This window comes from Suncus etruscus, chromosome 4, assembly GCF_024139225.1.
Source record: "Suncus etruscus isolate mSunEtr1 chromosome 4, mSunEtr1.pri.cur, whole genome shotgun sequence".
Lineage (NCBI taxonomy): Eukaryota > Metazoa > Chordata > Mammalia > Eulipotyphla > Soricidae > Suncus > Suncus etruscus.
Window position 1 is genome coordinate 45,867,019 of NC_064851.1, and position 17,238 is coordinate 45,884,256.

The window sequence follows — 17,238 nt, forward strand, 5'->3', positions numbered from 1 at the left end:
ATAATTTAATATGTTAAAACCTCCCACATTTATAAATTTTGCATGAGAACAAAAATCTTTTTATTATTATTTTTTATGGGAAGGTTTTGAGCCACACCCGGCAGTGCTCAGGTGTTACTCCTGGTCTATGCTCAGAAATTGCTCCTGGCAGGCTCAGGGGATCATATTGGAGTGCGGGAGATTGAACCCAGGTTGGCTGCTGGTCAGCCTCAGACAAGGCAAATGCCTCACCACTGTGCTATTGCTCCTGCCCCCAGAGTACAAAAATGTTTTTAAAACATTTGCATTTAGACCTAAAGCTTATTAACATCTATGACATGTGGAACCACAAAGTTCCCTACAAAAGTTATTTTTTCACATTAAAATTGTACTTGTTTTTCTTATTTATATCTGACAGCATTCTGAAAACTTATAAATAATCCTAATTATAATTGATATTTTCCTTTTCATTATTACCATAAAATTTTTAATAAAATTTGTAATTGAATCACCATGAGATAGTTGTCCCTGTGAATTTCAGTCATACACTGTCCAGCATCCATCAACTTGAAATTCTAAGTTCTGCTTTTCCTCTTATCTTCAAAAAGACTCTTCAGCATATAAACTTGAACAGCTGACACTGCCACCATAACTGCTAAATTAACCATTGACCAGAAATTGACTCTATCAAAGTTGCTTTCTTGTATGTTTCGGTCACGAGCTTCAAATGCTCTAAGCAGAGTTTGGATATGACCACTTTTGCTCAATCTGGACTTGATACTGTTGATGGAGTCCTGGAGAGAAAAAGAATTATTTTAAAATACATTGTTAAATAATTTAAAAAAAAAGTATCTTTACCCCTTGCCCTTTTTGAGCCACCTGGCAACGTGCAGGGATTACCTGATGGTGCTCTGAGGGCTATACAGTTCTGGGATCAAATCTGGGTAGGCAAGTGCCCTACCCCTACTATACTGTTGCTATGACAACCTATTTTTTGTGCCAATTTTTTAAAATTATCTTTATTTAAACACCGTGATTACAAATATGATTGTAGTTGTATGATTACAGTCATGTAAAGAACACCCCCCTTCACCGGTGCAAGATTCCCACCACCAATTTTCCAGATCTCCCTCCTCCCCATGCCACCTACACCTGTACTCGAGACAGGCTTTCTATTTCCCTCATTCATTCACATAGGATAGTTTTTAGTGTAGTCATTACTCTAACTGCACTCATCACTCTATGTGGTGCGCTTCATGTCATGAGTTGCACCTACATGGATAAATGGGGGGAAATAAGGGTTGGGAATGAGGCAGAAAAAGATTAGAAATGAGCTTTGTAGGGCAGTATCAAGGTCAATACAAATGGATATTATGCATATATAAACTATAGCATATAATACTATCGATATATATTGTACACATGGGTGCACTACCCCCGCATAGTTTTTGAAATGGAGACCAAGGAGAAAAAATTTCCAGTGACTGTCCCAACATAAACCAGTGCTAGAACGGCCACCCTCCTCCCAAAGCGCATTCCCATTAGTGTAGGGAGAGGTAGGGGGAAAGCCTGATGACCCCTATAGAGTCCACCTGGACTCATAAGAAAGGGTGGAGATAGTATAACAGGTAGGGTGCTTGCCTTGCATGCAGCTGACCTATGTCAGTTAAGTAAGAATTAAGATGGGATAATATAGATAAAATACTTGGTTCAATGTCTATCACCATATCCAACTGTATGCTTCTTGTTTTGTTGTTTTTTGTTTTTTGGGTCACATCCAGCGGAGCTCAGGGGTGGCTCCTGGCTATGCGCTCAGAAATCGCTCCTGGCAGGCAGGGGACCATAAGGGATGCCAGGATTTGACCATCTGTCCTGGATGGGCTGACCTGGATTGGCTGTGTGCAAGGCAAACACCCTAGGGCTGTGCTATCTCTCTTGTCCCAGCTGTAGGCTTCGTGATGCTAAAAGAGGCTTTGTATCACAATCTGGGATTGTAGCTCAATGGTAGAACACAGGTTTCGCCTGCATTTGGCTCTGGGTTTGAACCCTGGTGCAAGGGGGAAAGAAAGTAAAAAGAAAGCCATACTGACCAGGATATTTTCCAGTTTCAAATCCAACATATCTGTGCCAGTAATATATTTCTTCCACTCCTCCTGTTCTTGCTCTTGGTCTCCCATATTATCCATAATCAATTCAAAGAAAATAACCTTCTCAGAAATAGTGCTGAATGTATTATCAAAACAGAACATGTAGTCTCCAACTTCAGTCTCTACCCTGTATTAAAAAAGTGCATGCTTTCAGCTTCTGTACTTCTATTTGATATCAACAGATGATAAAAGATTAATCATTTGTAATAAGAGAACAAGATTTATGACAGACCTAGAAATAACAACCAAATATTTGCAACTTAGATATAATTTGGCTTTTACTCAATAATGATAATAGACACTTATTTCTGCATATTACTGGGGATTGAACCCACAACCTCATACATCTAAGGCAGATGCTTTATCATTGAGCCACACATCATTGGTCCTTATAAGTTATTTTGACCACATTTTTAGAAAAGGGTAATTTACACTACAGTATATCAGCATGAGTTTATTTCATATGTGAATATGGTCTTTCAACTGAGATGAATTGAGTTTGAGGTGGTGGTGGTGGTGGTGGTGGTGGTGGGAGGCTACCAGAGCCTCATCATGGTAGTGGTGCTATCGATGTGGGGATCCTGATGCTAGGGAGTGAACACAGAACCTTGTACATGTTAGACATGTGCTTATTAACAGCCACATCTCCAGTCCAATTTTATTTGATAAATTATCTTTTGGGTTTTGAGTCTCACCTTGCAGTGCTGAGGAGGACCCACACACATGGTCACATTCAAGGACTATTCTCTATTTCTGGATTAATGCTCAGGGGCACCAGAGGGTTCTGAATCTGGCCACCAGATTTTGTTTTGCTTTCTAAATTCATTCTTCTGGACTTCCAGTTAAGTACCATTATTTCTTTTTTATTTATTTATTTTTATTTTGGGTCACACCCGGCAACGCTCAGGGGTTACTCCTGGCTCTGTGCTCAGAAATCGCCCCTGGCAGGCATAGGGGCGAACCACCATGAAAGGCAAATGCCTTACCTCCATGCTATCTCTCCGGCCCCAATACCATTATTTCTTATGTGCTTTATATATTTCTAATATATTCTACACAGGGCTGGAGAGATAGCATGGAGGTAGGGCATTTGCCTTGCATGCAGAAGGACGGTGGTTCGAATCCCAGCATCCCATATAGTCCCCCGAGTCTGCCAGGTGCGAATTTTGAGCACAGAGCCAGGAGTAATCCGAGTGCTGCCGGGTGTGACCCAAAAACTAAAAAAAAACACTTTTTTTTTTTTTTTTTTTTTACAAAGGTTAGGGAGGATGTGTCACTGATCAATAACCAGAGCTTTACTCTCAGTGGCATTCCCCCTACTGAATAAATGCTCCACACATCAAAACAACTTACGTGTAAGGAGTATGTCACACCTGGCAATTACTTCTGGCTCTGCATTCAGGAATTACTTCTGGTAGTGATTGGGGAATCATAAAATGCTGATGATCAAACCAAGGTCAGGTATGTGCAAGGCAAGCACCTTTTCAATGTATTCTCTCTCTCTAGCCTCTGAATTTAGGATCTTGTAAGTTAGCCTCACATTCAAGATCACTGGCTTGGTTAGTTAATTTAGCAAAGTAATTTTCCAATGATCTATAGACAAACTGTAAACACAAAATACTGTACAAGCTAATGACATTTACTACTGGCCACAAAAAAATCTGTTGTGCCTTTTTGTTATGACTATGGAAAGTTAGTCAATGATTGTGAAGTTTTCTTATCTCCTATAGGCTAGATTACTTAAGTTTTGAGGGAACGTATATTAATTTTTATAGCCTTCTAAATATAGTATTCTTTTCATGCAATCTCCAATTTTTCCTATTTCTGACTTGTATTTAAGCATTAGCAATTATTAGCAATTTGACTGAATTTTAACATGAATACTATAAATGAAAGGAGGGGTCAAAGATAGTATAGTGGGCAAGGAAGGGCCTTGCATATGGTTGATTGTTCCTGACACCATACATGGCCTCCTATCCACTGTCAGGAGTAATAAGCCCTGTGAACTGCTGGGTATGGCCCAAATAACACACATGAAAGAGAAAACAGCCAAAATTATACCCATTTTATAATTTACATGACCCTTTTATAGTTTACATATTGTTTTCATATACTGATTCTATCTCATCTTTACCATCACACTTGAAAGTAGGCATAATTGATGCTATTAAACTAAGTATTTTTCACAAAGATTAAGATATTTCTCCAGGGGCCGGAGAGATAGCATGGAGGTAAGGTGTATTCCTTTCATGCAGGAGGTCATCGGTTCGAATCCCGGTGCCCCCCATATGGTCCCCTGTGCCTGCCAGGAGCAATTTCTGAGCCTGGAGCCAGGAATAACCCCTGAGCACTGCCGGGTGTGACCCAAAAACCACACACACAAAAAAAAGATATTTCTCCATGATCATATAGCCTGTTAAAAGCAGACGAAGGGCCAGAGCAATAGCATAGCAAGTAGGGCATTTGCCTTGCACATGGCTGACCTGGGTTCAATTCCCAGTATTCCATATGGTCTCCCTGAGCCTGCCAGCAGTATCCCCTGAGTGCTGCCCTGTGTGGCCCCAAAACCAAACCAAACAAAAAAACAGAAGTTTTTGTTTTCTGGCTAGAGTCAATTGATCTTTCCACTATACTGCTCAGAGCCTAGTTCATTCTCCCCCCCCCATTCTTTACATTCTCCTAACTCATAATAAACATTTCTTTCTTCAAGGTGTATTTAACTTTTGAACAGAACCTGAAGCAAATGCTGGTGAATCTGGAGAGCAATTTTGAAAGGAAAAAATATAAGTTAGATATCATAATTATGAGATAATATGACCTAGAGTGCTGTGGGGAATTCCTGTTGAAATTTTTGTTTTCAGATTTAATACCCTTACAGTTAAAAGTGTCTAACTCCTAAATATGGCTACGCTGAAAAGTCTGAAGGACAGCATTCTCTTGAACTGTATTCTCACATGGGTGGGGGAAAATGGGAAGAGAAGAGATTTGGAATTTCCATAAGAAATGGGTGGAGAGCTGGAGAGATAGCCTGAAGGTAGGGCATTTGCCTTACATCCAGGAGGACAGTGGTTTGAATCCCGGCATCCCATTTGGTGCCCCGTGCCTGCCAGGGGCGACTTCTGAGCACAGAGCGAGGAGTAATCCCTGAGCACTGGCAGGTGTGACCGCAAAACCAAAAAAAAAAAAAAAAAAAAAAAGGTGGAACCTGGCTGGGGTTGGTGGTGTGACACCAAAAAGGGGGGGGGGGGAGATATTTTTCTTTCATACATACCTAACAGGAAAAGGGAAAGGGAAATCTTGTAATCATAAAGGCCACAATTTTAATTTAAAATGCCACAATAGAGTAAACACCGACAACACTATTTAACTTTAAATAAAAACTATTGAAAGTAAAGACAAATTTTAGAACCAAAATGCAAAATAGAATAGACAGTTTTGTGAATAGAAGGCAATTTTGTATAAAGCAGATCTTACGGACTGTTTAAAATGCTCATACGGTGATAGGATGTTTGCCTTACACACTTCTTTTTTTTTTTTTTTTTTGGTTTTTGGGTCACACCCGGCAGTGCTCAGGGATTATTCCTGGCTCCAGGCTCAGAAATTGCTCCTGGCAGGCACGGGGGACCATATGGGGCGCCGGGATTTGAACCAATGACCTCCTGCATGAAAGGCAAACGCCTTACCTCCATGCTATCTCTCCGGCCCCACCTTACACACTTCTGACCCAGGACAGACCTGGGTTAGATTCCTGATATCCAAGACAATTTTGTATAAGATAGACCATTATCAAGGAATGTTTAAAATGCTCATATGGCTGAAGTGATAGCACAGTGTTAGGGCGTTTGCCTTGCACACTGCAGACCTGGGACGGACACAAGTTTGATCCCTGGCATCCCATATGGTCCCGAGCCTGCCAGGAGTGACTTCTGAGTGTGGAGCCAGGAGTAACCCGAGAGCCGCAGGGTATGCCCCCCAAACCCAAAAATAAAATAAAGTGCTCATGGTGGGGGCCAAAAATGCTCATATAGAATCTTTAATAATGATTATATATACATCAGGGTTAGGGAGACTGTTCAAAGAGCTGGAGCATGTGCAAAGTATGCAGGAAACCTGATTAGATCCCTGACACATGTCTTTCTAAGCACCACTGGCTGTGACCCCAAAACTAACTTTTTCTCCTTACCAAGAAAAATGCAAATTGGACTGGAGAGATAGCATGGAGGTAGGGCATTTGCCTTGCATGCAGAAGGACGGTGGTTCGAATCCCGGTATCCCATATGGCTCTCCAAGCCTGCCAGGAGCAATTTCTGAGTGTAAAGCCAGGAATAACCCCTGAGCACTGCCGGATGTGACTCAAAAACCAGAAATTAAAAAAAAAATGCAAATTGCCTTGCCTGCAATAGCATACCTACAGATAGATATGACAAGGAACTCAAGAGATTACTTACGTATGAACTCCATCTGATTTTCTTTGTTCATAAACTAAAGTTCTTCCTTGTGGAGAAACAAGAAGGAAATCAACATCTAATCCTGCTCCATCTAAAACCTATGGAAAAGTACAGAAGAGGGTACATTATAAATGATTAAAATTAAGAAAGTAAATCATGGGGCCGGAGAGGTGGCGCCTTACAAGCGCTAGCCAAGGAAGGACGGAATTTCGACCCCCTCCTCCCCTCCCCCCCCAAGCCAGGGGCAATTTCTGAGTGCTTAGCCAGGGAGTAACCCCTGAGCATCAAATGGGTGTGGCCTGAAAAAAAAAAAAAGAAAGTAAATCATACAACAAAAATACTTTCCTTTTTTTTCTGTTTGTTTTTGGGCCAGTGGCGCTGAGGGGTTATGCCTGGCTCCTTGCTCAGCATTCACTCCTGGCAGAGTTGGAAGGACTGTATGGGATGCCTGGGATGGAACCAGGGTTGACTGCGTGCAAGGAGAATGCCCGACTATCGCTCCAGCCCCCTTTCTAAATTAAATTAGTTAAAGAAGTCAGACTCATTTTAAGGCTAGAAAGATCACCTAATTCAATTCTATTCATTTTTTAATATTTATACTCCTACGCCCACTTTTTTTTGTTTGTTTTTGGGCCACACCCAGTAGTGCTCAGAGGTTACTTTGGGCTCTACTCAAAACTCTCCTCAGAAATCACTCCTGCCAGGCTCAGGGGAGCTTATAGGATGCTGGAGATTGAACATGCAAGGCAAATGCCCTACCACTGTACTACTCATTCTGGCCCAGTACCCCCACTTTTTAATTCCTATTATCTAAATTTACACCTTACAGGTAATTACTGAAGCAATCTTCCTATAACTGCCTTCAGGTGAATCTCCAGAGTAGAAACAAAAAAGAAGAGTGATGGCTTAAAGGGCCAGTGTCATGGTTTGCTTGTAGGAGTTGTGGGTTGGAATCCAGAATAAATCAATCCCTTAGAGACACCTAAAGGGACTTAAAAAAAAAAAAAAAAAAGAACAGGGGCCAGAGCGGTGGCACATCGGTGGGCCTTGCACACAGCTAATCCAGGACAGATCTTGGTTCGATCCCCGGCGTTCCATATGGTCCCCAAGCCAAGAGCAATTTCTGAGCGCATAGCTCACCCTGAGCATCACCAGGTGTGGCCCAAATAAACAAAGACAAAAAGTATGACTCACTTCAATCTCCAGTAGAACCAAGTGTGTGAAACCCAATCACTGCCACAAAAAAGGGGACAGAAAGAAGAATAAATATATTTAAAAAATTAGGTTTTTTAGGGGGGCGGGGGCACAACCGGCAGCACTCAGAAATCACTCTTGGCAGGCTAGAGGGACCTTTGGGATGCTGGGGATCAAACTCAGATCCAGTGCATTGCAAGACAAATGACCTACTGCTGTGCTATTGCTCTGCCCTGCCAACCAAAAAATATTTTTTTAAAGCTGAGTGCAATGACTAGATTGTGAACACTGGAAATTTTAGAACATGTATTATGACCCAGAGAGGGAGAATCTACGCCAAAAGCAGGGAAGTGCCTGGAGTCCAGAATAAGCTGCCCTTTTTTTTTTTTTTTTTTTTTTTAATGGTTTTTGGGTCACACCCTGCTGCACTCAGGGGTTACTCCTGACTCTGCACTCAGAAGTAAATCCTGAAGGGCGCGGGACAGTATGGGATGCAGTTTTCGAACCGAGGTCTGTCCCATGTTGGCAGTGTGCATGGCAAATACCTTACCGCTGTGCTATCGCTCTGGCCCAATAAGCTTCTTTTTTTTTTTTTTTTTTTTTTTGGTTTTTGGGCCATGCTCAGGGGTTACTCCTGGCTATCTGCTCAGAAATAGCTCCTGGCAGGCACGGGGGACCATATGGGACACCGGGATTCGAACCAAACACCTTTGGTCCTAGATCAGCTGCTTGCAAGCCAAACGCTGCTGTGCTATCTCTCCGAGCCCCCAATAAGCTTCTTAAGAAAGGTTTTACTTGGCATAGTAGCCAGAATCTCACTCTGAGAACATTAAAGCTAAGTGTCCCTTGCATTGAGAACCACAAGCTACATAAACTTTTCCAGGAACTTGGGCAGGAAAACAGACACAGTGAGTTATACTGAAACCCTTCTAGCCATGGGAATTCTAGCAAGACAGACTCCAGCACTGAAACTGGGCCTAGAGGAAGGTTCTCTGATCCCAATCTTTGAACTTAGACAAGGAGAGGGAGCAGCTAGGCTTTTCACTTTCATACTGATCCTCCCCACCCAGGGCAGACAATGAAGAAATTCTCTGCAAACCCCCCCCCCACCTACCCCACCCACACAAATCTATTCTTTGCTTCCTCACACTCCAGGTCCTGGAAAACAAAAACAGAGCACCAAGAGCCACAGCACCCACTATTGGAAATTCAAAGCAAATGTGAGAATAAGTTGAATCCAAAGACAATGAAGATAGTACAGTAGGTAGGGAATTTGCCTTGCATGCTGACCCAGGATCTCTCCCCTCTCCCATTTGGTGCCCCTAACCTGAAGTAACTAACCCCTGAGCATCACCGGATGTGGCCCCAAAACAAAAACCCAAAAACCAAGACAATGAAAGAAAATTCTTAGAAATCAGTCTTACCTTCAGGGAAATGAAATGGGGAGTCTTACAGACAAATTTAAAATACCATGAAGTGTGGGGAGATAGCATTTGCCTTGCATGTGGCTGACCTAAGGTCCTCCAGCCTGCCAGGGGTGATTTCTGAGTGCAGAGCCAAAAGTGACAACCTCTGAGCACCACTGGGTGTAGCCAAAAAACCAACGAATCAATCAAAAAGAAGAAACCCAATGAGAAAAATCAAAAGCACACTAACAATTTATTCATGCATTAAAGTAAATTTTGAAGAAGAGGTTTTGTCTTTGTTGTTTTTTTGAAATTTAAAAAAATTTAAGGCACCAGGGTTTACAACACTGTTAATGATTGAGTTTCATGCATAGCTTAATCCCTAGCAAGGGAGTTCTTGAAAAAAATTTTACACAGATGGGGCCAAAGTCATATAGTACAGTAGGTAGAGTGCTCGCCTTGCATGTTGCTAACCTGGGTTTGATCCCAGGCACGCCCTATGATCTTCCAAGCCTCACCAGGAGTGATAATCCCTGGGTGAAAATCCAGGAGTAAGTCCTGAGCATGCTGGATGTAACCCTAAAATAAAAATTCTAGACAGAAACCCTGGATATGAAAAACACCAAAACTGAAAATTGAAGCCTTCAAAGAACCTAATTAACAGGATCAATTTAGTATAGAGGATAAATGAAATTCAAGATAAAAGTCCAGTAGGAATTCAAATGGAAGATGACATAAGAAAACTGAAGAAGCCTTTCAAACTATCAGGTTTTGGGCCGGAGAGATAGGATGGAGGTAGGGCATTTGTCTTGCACGCAGAAGGACGGTGGTTCGAATCTTGGCATCCCATGTGGTTTCCCGAGCCTGCCAGGAGCGATTTCTGAGCTTAGAGCCAGGAGTAGCCCCTAAGTGCAGTCGGGTGTGACCCAAAAACAAAAAACAAACAAATGAAAAAAAGCTACCAGGTTTCATCAGAAGAGGAAACATAAATAATGGGTCTGTGGGTCTGCCAGAGGTAGAAAAAGGAACAAAGAGCCTATTCAAAGAAATAACAGTTGGGGCCAAAAGATAGTACAGGGGGTAAGTATGTTTGCTCAGCATTTCAGTGTATACAAACACAGGTTAAAACCCTAGCAGCAGGGCCGGCGAGGTGGCGCTAGAGGTAAGGTGTCTGCCTTGCAAGCACTAGCCAAGGAAGGACCTCGGTTCCATCCCCAGCATCCCATATGGTCCCCCCATGCCAGGGGCAATTTTTAAGCGCTTAGCCAGGAGTAACCCCTAAGCATCAAATGGATGTGGCCCGAAAAACCAAAACCAAACCAAAACAAAACAAAACAAAAAACCAGTAGCACTGATATGGTATCCCTAATGTGGCCCTTGAACACCAAAATAGTCTGACCCTAAAAGGCTAAAAAAAATTAAAATAAAAATAAACCACCCAACAAAACAACAAACAAAACAAAAATACACCTCGGAACTTCTCAAACTAAAGGAAGGAACCAGAGAAATCCAGGAAGATGACAAGACACCCAAATTTCTAAAATTAAAAGTAAGTATTCATGGACCAGAAAGAGTACAGCAGGTAAGGCCCTTGCCACAGGTGACCAGGGTTTAATCCCTGGCACCACATATGGTCCCCCAAGCTCACCAGGAATGCAGCTCAGTGCATTTCTGGGTGTGGCCCCAAAATCAAACAAGATGCAAAGGGGCCATAACGATAATATAAGGAATGGGTGCTTGCCTAGCATCCCTGAACAACATCAGGAGTGATCTCCTAGTGCAGAGAAATACAACCAATTTTAAAGAAAGAAAAAAAGATGCAAGGTAAAAGCTAAACCAAACCAGGGTATGTGTAATACAAAATAACCAATAGTCACTGGCTATTTACTATGTGCTAGGCAAGGTCTATGAACACTGATTAACTCATATTTTCTTTTTTTGGTTTTTGGGTCATACTTGGGGAACCAAATGGGGGTCCATCAGGCTCGAGTTCTGCTTGGCTGCATTGAAGGCTGCTATGGCCACTTTAACTCCTATTTTCATATCATTTACTCTATGAGGTAATTGTTATCTCTGTACCACAAAGTGATGTATTCTATCGCCAGATTAAGACTATGTATGGGGCCGGCGAGGTGGCGCTAGAGGTAAGGTGTCTGCCTTGCAAGCGCTAGCCAAGGAAAGCCCGCGGTTCGGTCCCCCCGCGTCCCATATGGTCCTGCCGAACTAGGGGTGATTTCTGAGCGCTTAGCCAGGAGTAACCCCTGAGCGTCAAACAGGTGTGGTCCGAAAAAAAATAAAAGACTTTATATATATGAAATTTTACACATTTTATTTCTTAAATATATATAAAAGTTGGGATTTCTGGGGGCCGGAGAGATAGCATGGAGGTAAGGCATTTACCTTGCATGCAGAAGGACGGTGGTTCAAATCCCAGCATCCCATATGGTCCCCTGAGCCTGCCAGGAGTGATTTCTGAGCATAGAGCCAGGAGTAACCCCTGAGCGCCGCCGGGTGTGACCCGGAAACCAAAAACCAAAAAAAAAAAAAAAAAAGTTGGGATTTCAGTAAGCATTTTTTTTTTTTGGGCCACACCCGGCACTGCTCAGGGGTTACTCCTGGCTGTCTGCTCAGAAATAGCTCCTGTCGGGGGCCGGAGAGATAGCATGGAGGGAAGGCGTTTGCCTTTCATGCAGGAGGTCATCGGTTCGAATCCCGGCGTCCCATATGGTCCCCCGTGCCTGCCAGGAGCAATTTCTAAGCCTGGAGCCAGGAATAATCCCTGAGCACTGCCGGGTGTGACCCAAAAACCACAAAAAAAAAAAAAAAAAAAAAAAAAAAAAAAAAAAAAAAAAAAAAAAAAGAAATAGCTCCTGGCAGGCACGGGGGACCATATGAGACACCGGGATTTGAACCAACCACCTTTGGTCCTGGATCGGCTGCTTGCAAGGCAAACGCCTCTGTGCTATCTCTCCGGGCCCTTCAGTAAGCATTTCATCTCTAGACATGTAGCTCTTTTTTGGGGGCAGGAGGAGGGGGTGTCACACCTGGCATCACTTGGGTTCTCCTAGCTCTGTGCTCAGAAATCGCTCCTGGCAAGCACAGGGGACCATATGGGATGCTGGGATTCGAACCACCGTTTGGCTGCTTGCAAGGCAAATGCCCTACTGCTGCGCTCTCTCTCCAAGCTGACATGTAGCTCTTAATACTAAGTGGCTAAGGGCTGGAATACATTAAATAAATTACTTGCCTGGCATACAGTCAACACAGCTTCGATCTCTAACATCCTGTAAGATTCCCTGAGCACCTCTAGGAATGACTCATGTATGCAGAGTCAAGAGTAAACCCTGAGAATTGCCAGATATGCCCCCCCCCCCCAAAGGAAAATCCAAAGCAAATAAATTTAATCCCTAATACCTGGGCAAATAGTTTTTTGGGCCACATCCATTTGCTGCCTCGATACTTGAGTTGCTCCCAATCTCAATTGTGCTTAAGGAAACCACATTGCTGAGTAATAAAACCAGGACTTGAGCATGCAAGTCCTGCCCTACAACTTTTCTATTTCCCCCAACTCAAATACTAGGAATTTTTTGAGAAGTGAAGGCATCATATCTGATGGCGCTCAGGGTTAACTCCCTACTCTGTACTGGAGAACATGTGGTGCCAGAATATGAAACCTGGCTGCCAGCAGAAAGCATGTTGTCCACCCCTATGAATCTTGCCCTATAATACCTTTTTTTTTCCCGTTTGTTTGCTTGCTTGCTTGCTTTTTGGGGGGCCACACTTGTCAGCACTCAGGGATTATTCCTGGCTCTGCTTTCAGAAATAGCTCCTGGCTGGCTTGGGGGACCATATGGAATTAAATAGGGACTGAACCCGGGTCGGCCATGTGCAAGGCAAATGCCCTACCCAGGTGCTATTGCTCCAGCCCCCCGCTTTTTTCCCTTTATTTTTATGCTGTGGATGAAGAATTTTATACACATTTTTCCTACTACTCAAGTACATCTCCAACCCATACAAACTATTTTCCTATATGGATGATTTCACTCAGCCCCATTTTGGTTTTCTTGTCTTTAATTCTGCTCTATCTCCTTAAATCCATCTTCCACACTATCAGTGATCAATTGGAAACACTTTTGAAACTGTATTACCATTATTAAATCGTTTAAGAAAGGCAAAAAGGGGCTTAGCATGCACACAAGGCAAGTTTCATGACTGGGCATGAGTAATTACTCAGGCAAATTTTAGTCTTTCACTCCTTCCTCAAATTATAATCTTAAAGACTAATAAAAACTCTGAAATGTCCATTATATAGACCACCACCAAAACACAATATGCCATTTTCTTTTCCTTTTTTTTTTTTTTTTGGGGGGGGGGTTATACCCAGCAGTGCTCAGGTGTTACTCCTGGCAGGCTCGGAGACCATATGGATGCCAGGAATCAAACAACCAGTCAGTCCTGGGTCTGCTGCGTGCAAATCAAAAGCCCCACTGCTGTGCTCTCTCTTTGGCCCCACAATATGCCATTTTCAAAGGTGTTTTGTTCTTTTTCCTGAAAGGTCTTCTACAGAGTATTCCTCTTAGTTAGAAATCATTCTAGATTCAAATTTATATTCTCTAGGAGCCCTTTCCAGAAGGAAGAAGGGAAAGCCAAAAGGGAAGGAGGAAGAAAAGAAGGAAGTGCCGTGCCAGTTTTCTTAAAGCATCATACTTTGGGGGAATGCCCTGCTTTTTAAGCAGGTCAATATCCCTTGACTTGAGGTTCCAGAAAATTGAGCTCGTCCTCAGGTCTAGGTACCACCCCTTTCCTCCATTACTGACTTGTGGTAGCTAGCTTATCAGTCAAAATTTGAACTATAAGGGTGCCAGAGCTATGGCGGAAGCCGTAAGGAATCCGCCTTAGGCGAGCTAGGTTAGACAGTTGCGGGCTTCCCATAAGGTCCCCCAAGCCAGGAGCTATTTCTGAGTGCATAGCCAGGAGTAACCCCTGAGCCTCACCGGGTGTGACCGAAAAAAAAAAAAAAAAAAAAGAAAACACAAAAACTAAACATTTGAACTAGATGGGAAAGCAAGAAATATTGAGTGCTAGTCTGTTTTTCTCTCTATTCGACTTTAGATAAATTTACTGTTTATTTTATGCATCTATTTAAGTTTTTCCCATGAAAATTGTATAGAACTTTGTTTTGCTTTACAAGTGACGGTATTTAAAAAAGTTTCTCTGTATGAGCTTCTAAAATGTAAAATTATAAAGGAAGGACAAAAGGGAATCAATTCAATCAATTCAATCAATTCAAAAGGGAATCAAATCAATAAGAGTGAGAGCACAGCGGGAGGGCGTTTGCCTTGACCGCAGCCGACCAGGGACGGACTAGGGTTCATTCCCTGCATCTCATATGGTTTCCCCATTAGATCCCCCCCCCCCCCGACTGTCAGGAGTGATTCCTGAGCGCAGAGCCAGGAGTAATAACTATTGAGCGCTGCTTAGTGAAGGGGCCAGAGAGACAGCTGTGAGACATGCTGAGTGCATGTTTTGAATGAGGGAAGCCGGAGTTTGATCTTACACTGTCCATAGGAATACCTCCTATCCCCCAAGCACGGAGCCAGAAGTAGCATCACCAGGTGTGGCCCCAAACCATAAACACACAACCACTATTGGTAATTTAAAAAATAAAAGATTGGTGTGGAAGTCATTAGCACAGCGGGTAGGGCGCTTGCCTTGCACCCGGTCGACCTGGGTCCGATCCCGGCGATGGATACCATGGTGTCCCGAGCTTGCCAGGAGCGATTTCTGAGCGTAGAGCCAGGAGTAACCCCCCGAGAGTTGCCGGGTGTGGCCCAAGCAAAAACAAAACCAAAAGGTCAAAAAATAAATTGCGCCACAGTTTTCATTTTGGGAACACTGAAATCAGTTTGTGGAACAAGCACCGACAGTTTGGGTAAAGCCCCATAGAACATTCTTCCATTTAAAAAAAAAAAAAACGGAGGATGGGGGGAAGACGGCATAGAAGGCATTTACCCTGAGAGGTACATCTTCCTCTACAACTAAGATCTCATTTCTTTGAGAAGACTTTGAATGCATCCTATGATTTCAAAACAGTCCCCACACTGGGCTGGCTGCCCATGAATCTCCTGAGAGGCCACAGCCGTCAGCTCCTGGAGGAGGAGGAGGACGACAGGCGGGTCAGCGGTGCTCGCCAGTGGGGGAAAGGCTGACTCGCAAACCACAGCTCGTCCAATGGCGAAGAACAACGTGTACGAGTCGGAGCAACTGCGAGTTGGGCAACCCAGAGGGGCGAGCCCAGGAGGCGAGCAGGGGACCACGCCCGGTCCCAGCGACTCGCGGCCCGGGGTCGCGTCTCGCCCCGCACCCCCAAGCCCGCACCCCCGCGCCTGCGCGCACCAACCACTCCCGGGCGGCCGCCGCCGCCGCCACCACCGCTCGGGCGGGCCGCCTCAGTCTAGCCGCGGGAGCGCGCGGGGACGCCGGGATGCAGCGGGGCTGATGCAGGCAGGCAGGCGGGCGAGAGACGCCACTCACTTGGTACTCGATCTCCAGCGACGCCTTGTGCGGCATCGGCTGGTAGAAGCACTCCTTCAGGCCGGCGGGCAGCGTGAAGGTGAAGTCGCCGTCCAGCGAGGGCGCGAAGCCCGCCGCCCCGGGCAGCAGCAGCGGCGGCAGCAGCAGGCAGGGCAGCAGCAGCCCCGGCCTGGACAGCCAGGTCCTGCCGCCCATCCCGGTCGGGGAGCGCTCCGGGCGCGCGGGACGTGGTGGGGGAACGGGCGCCCAGGCTCCCAGGGAGGCCCAAGAGCCCTCGGAGAGGAAGCGCCGGCCTTCTGCACCCCACCAGCTCCCAGTTCCCGTTTCTGGCGGGGAAGGAACTCGGGCTGCCTCACACCCTGACGGCCGCCGGTTCCCATGCCTTCCCAGCGCCAATGGGCATCGAGAAGGCGATGATGGGAAATGTAGTTCCAGGCGAGTGGGCCCGATCGCTAGCTTAACGCGCTCCCCGGCGGGCCCCGGCGGGATTATGGGAAATGTAGTTCCAAGTGAATGGGCCTGTACGATAGTCAACCGCGCTCCCCAAAGTCCTCGCTGGAATTGTGGGAAATGTAGTTCGAGGCGAATGGGCCTGTTCGCTAGTTTAATGCGCTCCCCAGCGGGCCCCGGTGGGATTATGGGAAATGTAGTTCGAGACTAAGGGGCCTTTACGATAGTCAACTGCGCTCCTGGCGCAGGCCTTGGTGGGATTATGGGAAATGTAGTTCCAAGCAGGTGGGCACGTACGCTAGTCAACCGCGCTCCCCCAAGAGTCCCCGCTGGAGGACTCACACTGAGGCTGCGCAGAGGGCGGGAAGGGGCGGAGAGGAGGCCGGGCTGGAAGGAACGAGGTGGGGCCTAGCAAGGGGCGTCCCCAACGGCTCCCGCGGCCGTTCGAACTCGACGCCGCTGCGGGTTCGTTGTTCCCACGGGTGGTGTCTGAAGCTTCCACGCTCGGTGCCCGAAGACGGTCCCAGACTCCAGGAGCTGGTTTCGGGAAGCGTGGCGTGTGCGCTGTCGTCAGGTGGATCTTTCACCCAAGCAACGTCTTGGGTGCTCAGGGAGCTCTCGCTTGCTCGCCCCTTGCGGGGAAATTTCCTCTTTCCTCTGGTTGTATTTTGGTTGGAGAAAAATCGCAGAGGAGGTTGTCTTTTTTTTTTTCCCTTAACCTCTTACAGGTAAAAAAGTAGGATCAGTTCTTGAGAGGGCACAAATAGCTTTCAAACTATAACTCAGGCCTGGAGAGAGCACAATCGGATAAGACGCTTGAATTTGCAAGCAACTGGCCCTGCTTGTATCCCTGGCACCGTTTCTGGGCCCTTAGGCAGAGGGCCAGGAGTAAGCCCTTGAGAACCAGGGCCCCAAAAGTCAGCCAACCAAACAAAAATAATTGAACTTTTTGCAAAAAAGAATTAATCCTCTCCCTCTTATTAATACGTGAGGGGTTAAGAATACTTTTTGTGTGTGTTGGATGTATACACAACAAAAGCAATGGTATTGAGTCCAAAGATGACGTGGTTTAGGGTCTTT

The 17,238-nt window shown here is 45.1% G+C and overlaps 1 protein-coding gene across 1 annotated transcript; it reads right to left on the minus strand.

Annotated features, from left to right (window-relative positions):
* Positions 1-469: 469 nt before the first annotated feature.
* Positions 470-15,997, minus strand: TMED5 (transmembrane p24 trafficking protein 5). The gene is made up of 4 exons (XM_049772287.1): positions 15,709-15,997; positions 6,575-6,672; positions 2,070-2,253; positions 470-773 (listed from the first exon to the last, which is right to left on the minus strand). Exons 1-4 carry the CDS (start codon positions 15,901-15,903, stop codon positions 555-557), a joined length of 696 nt encoding a protein of 231 aa, XP_049628244.1. The 5' UTR covers positions 15,904-15,997; the 3' UTR covers positions 470-554.
* Between the last annotated feature and the right edge of the window lie 1,241 nt (positions 15,998-17,238).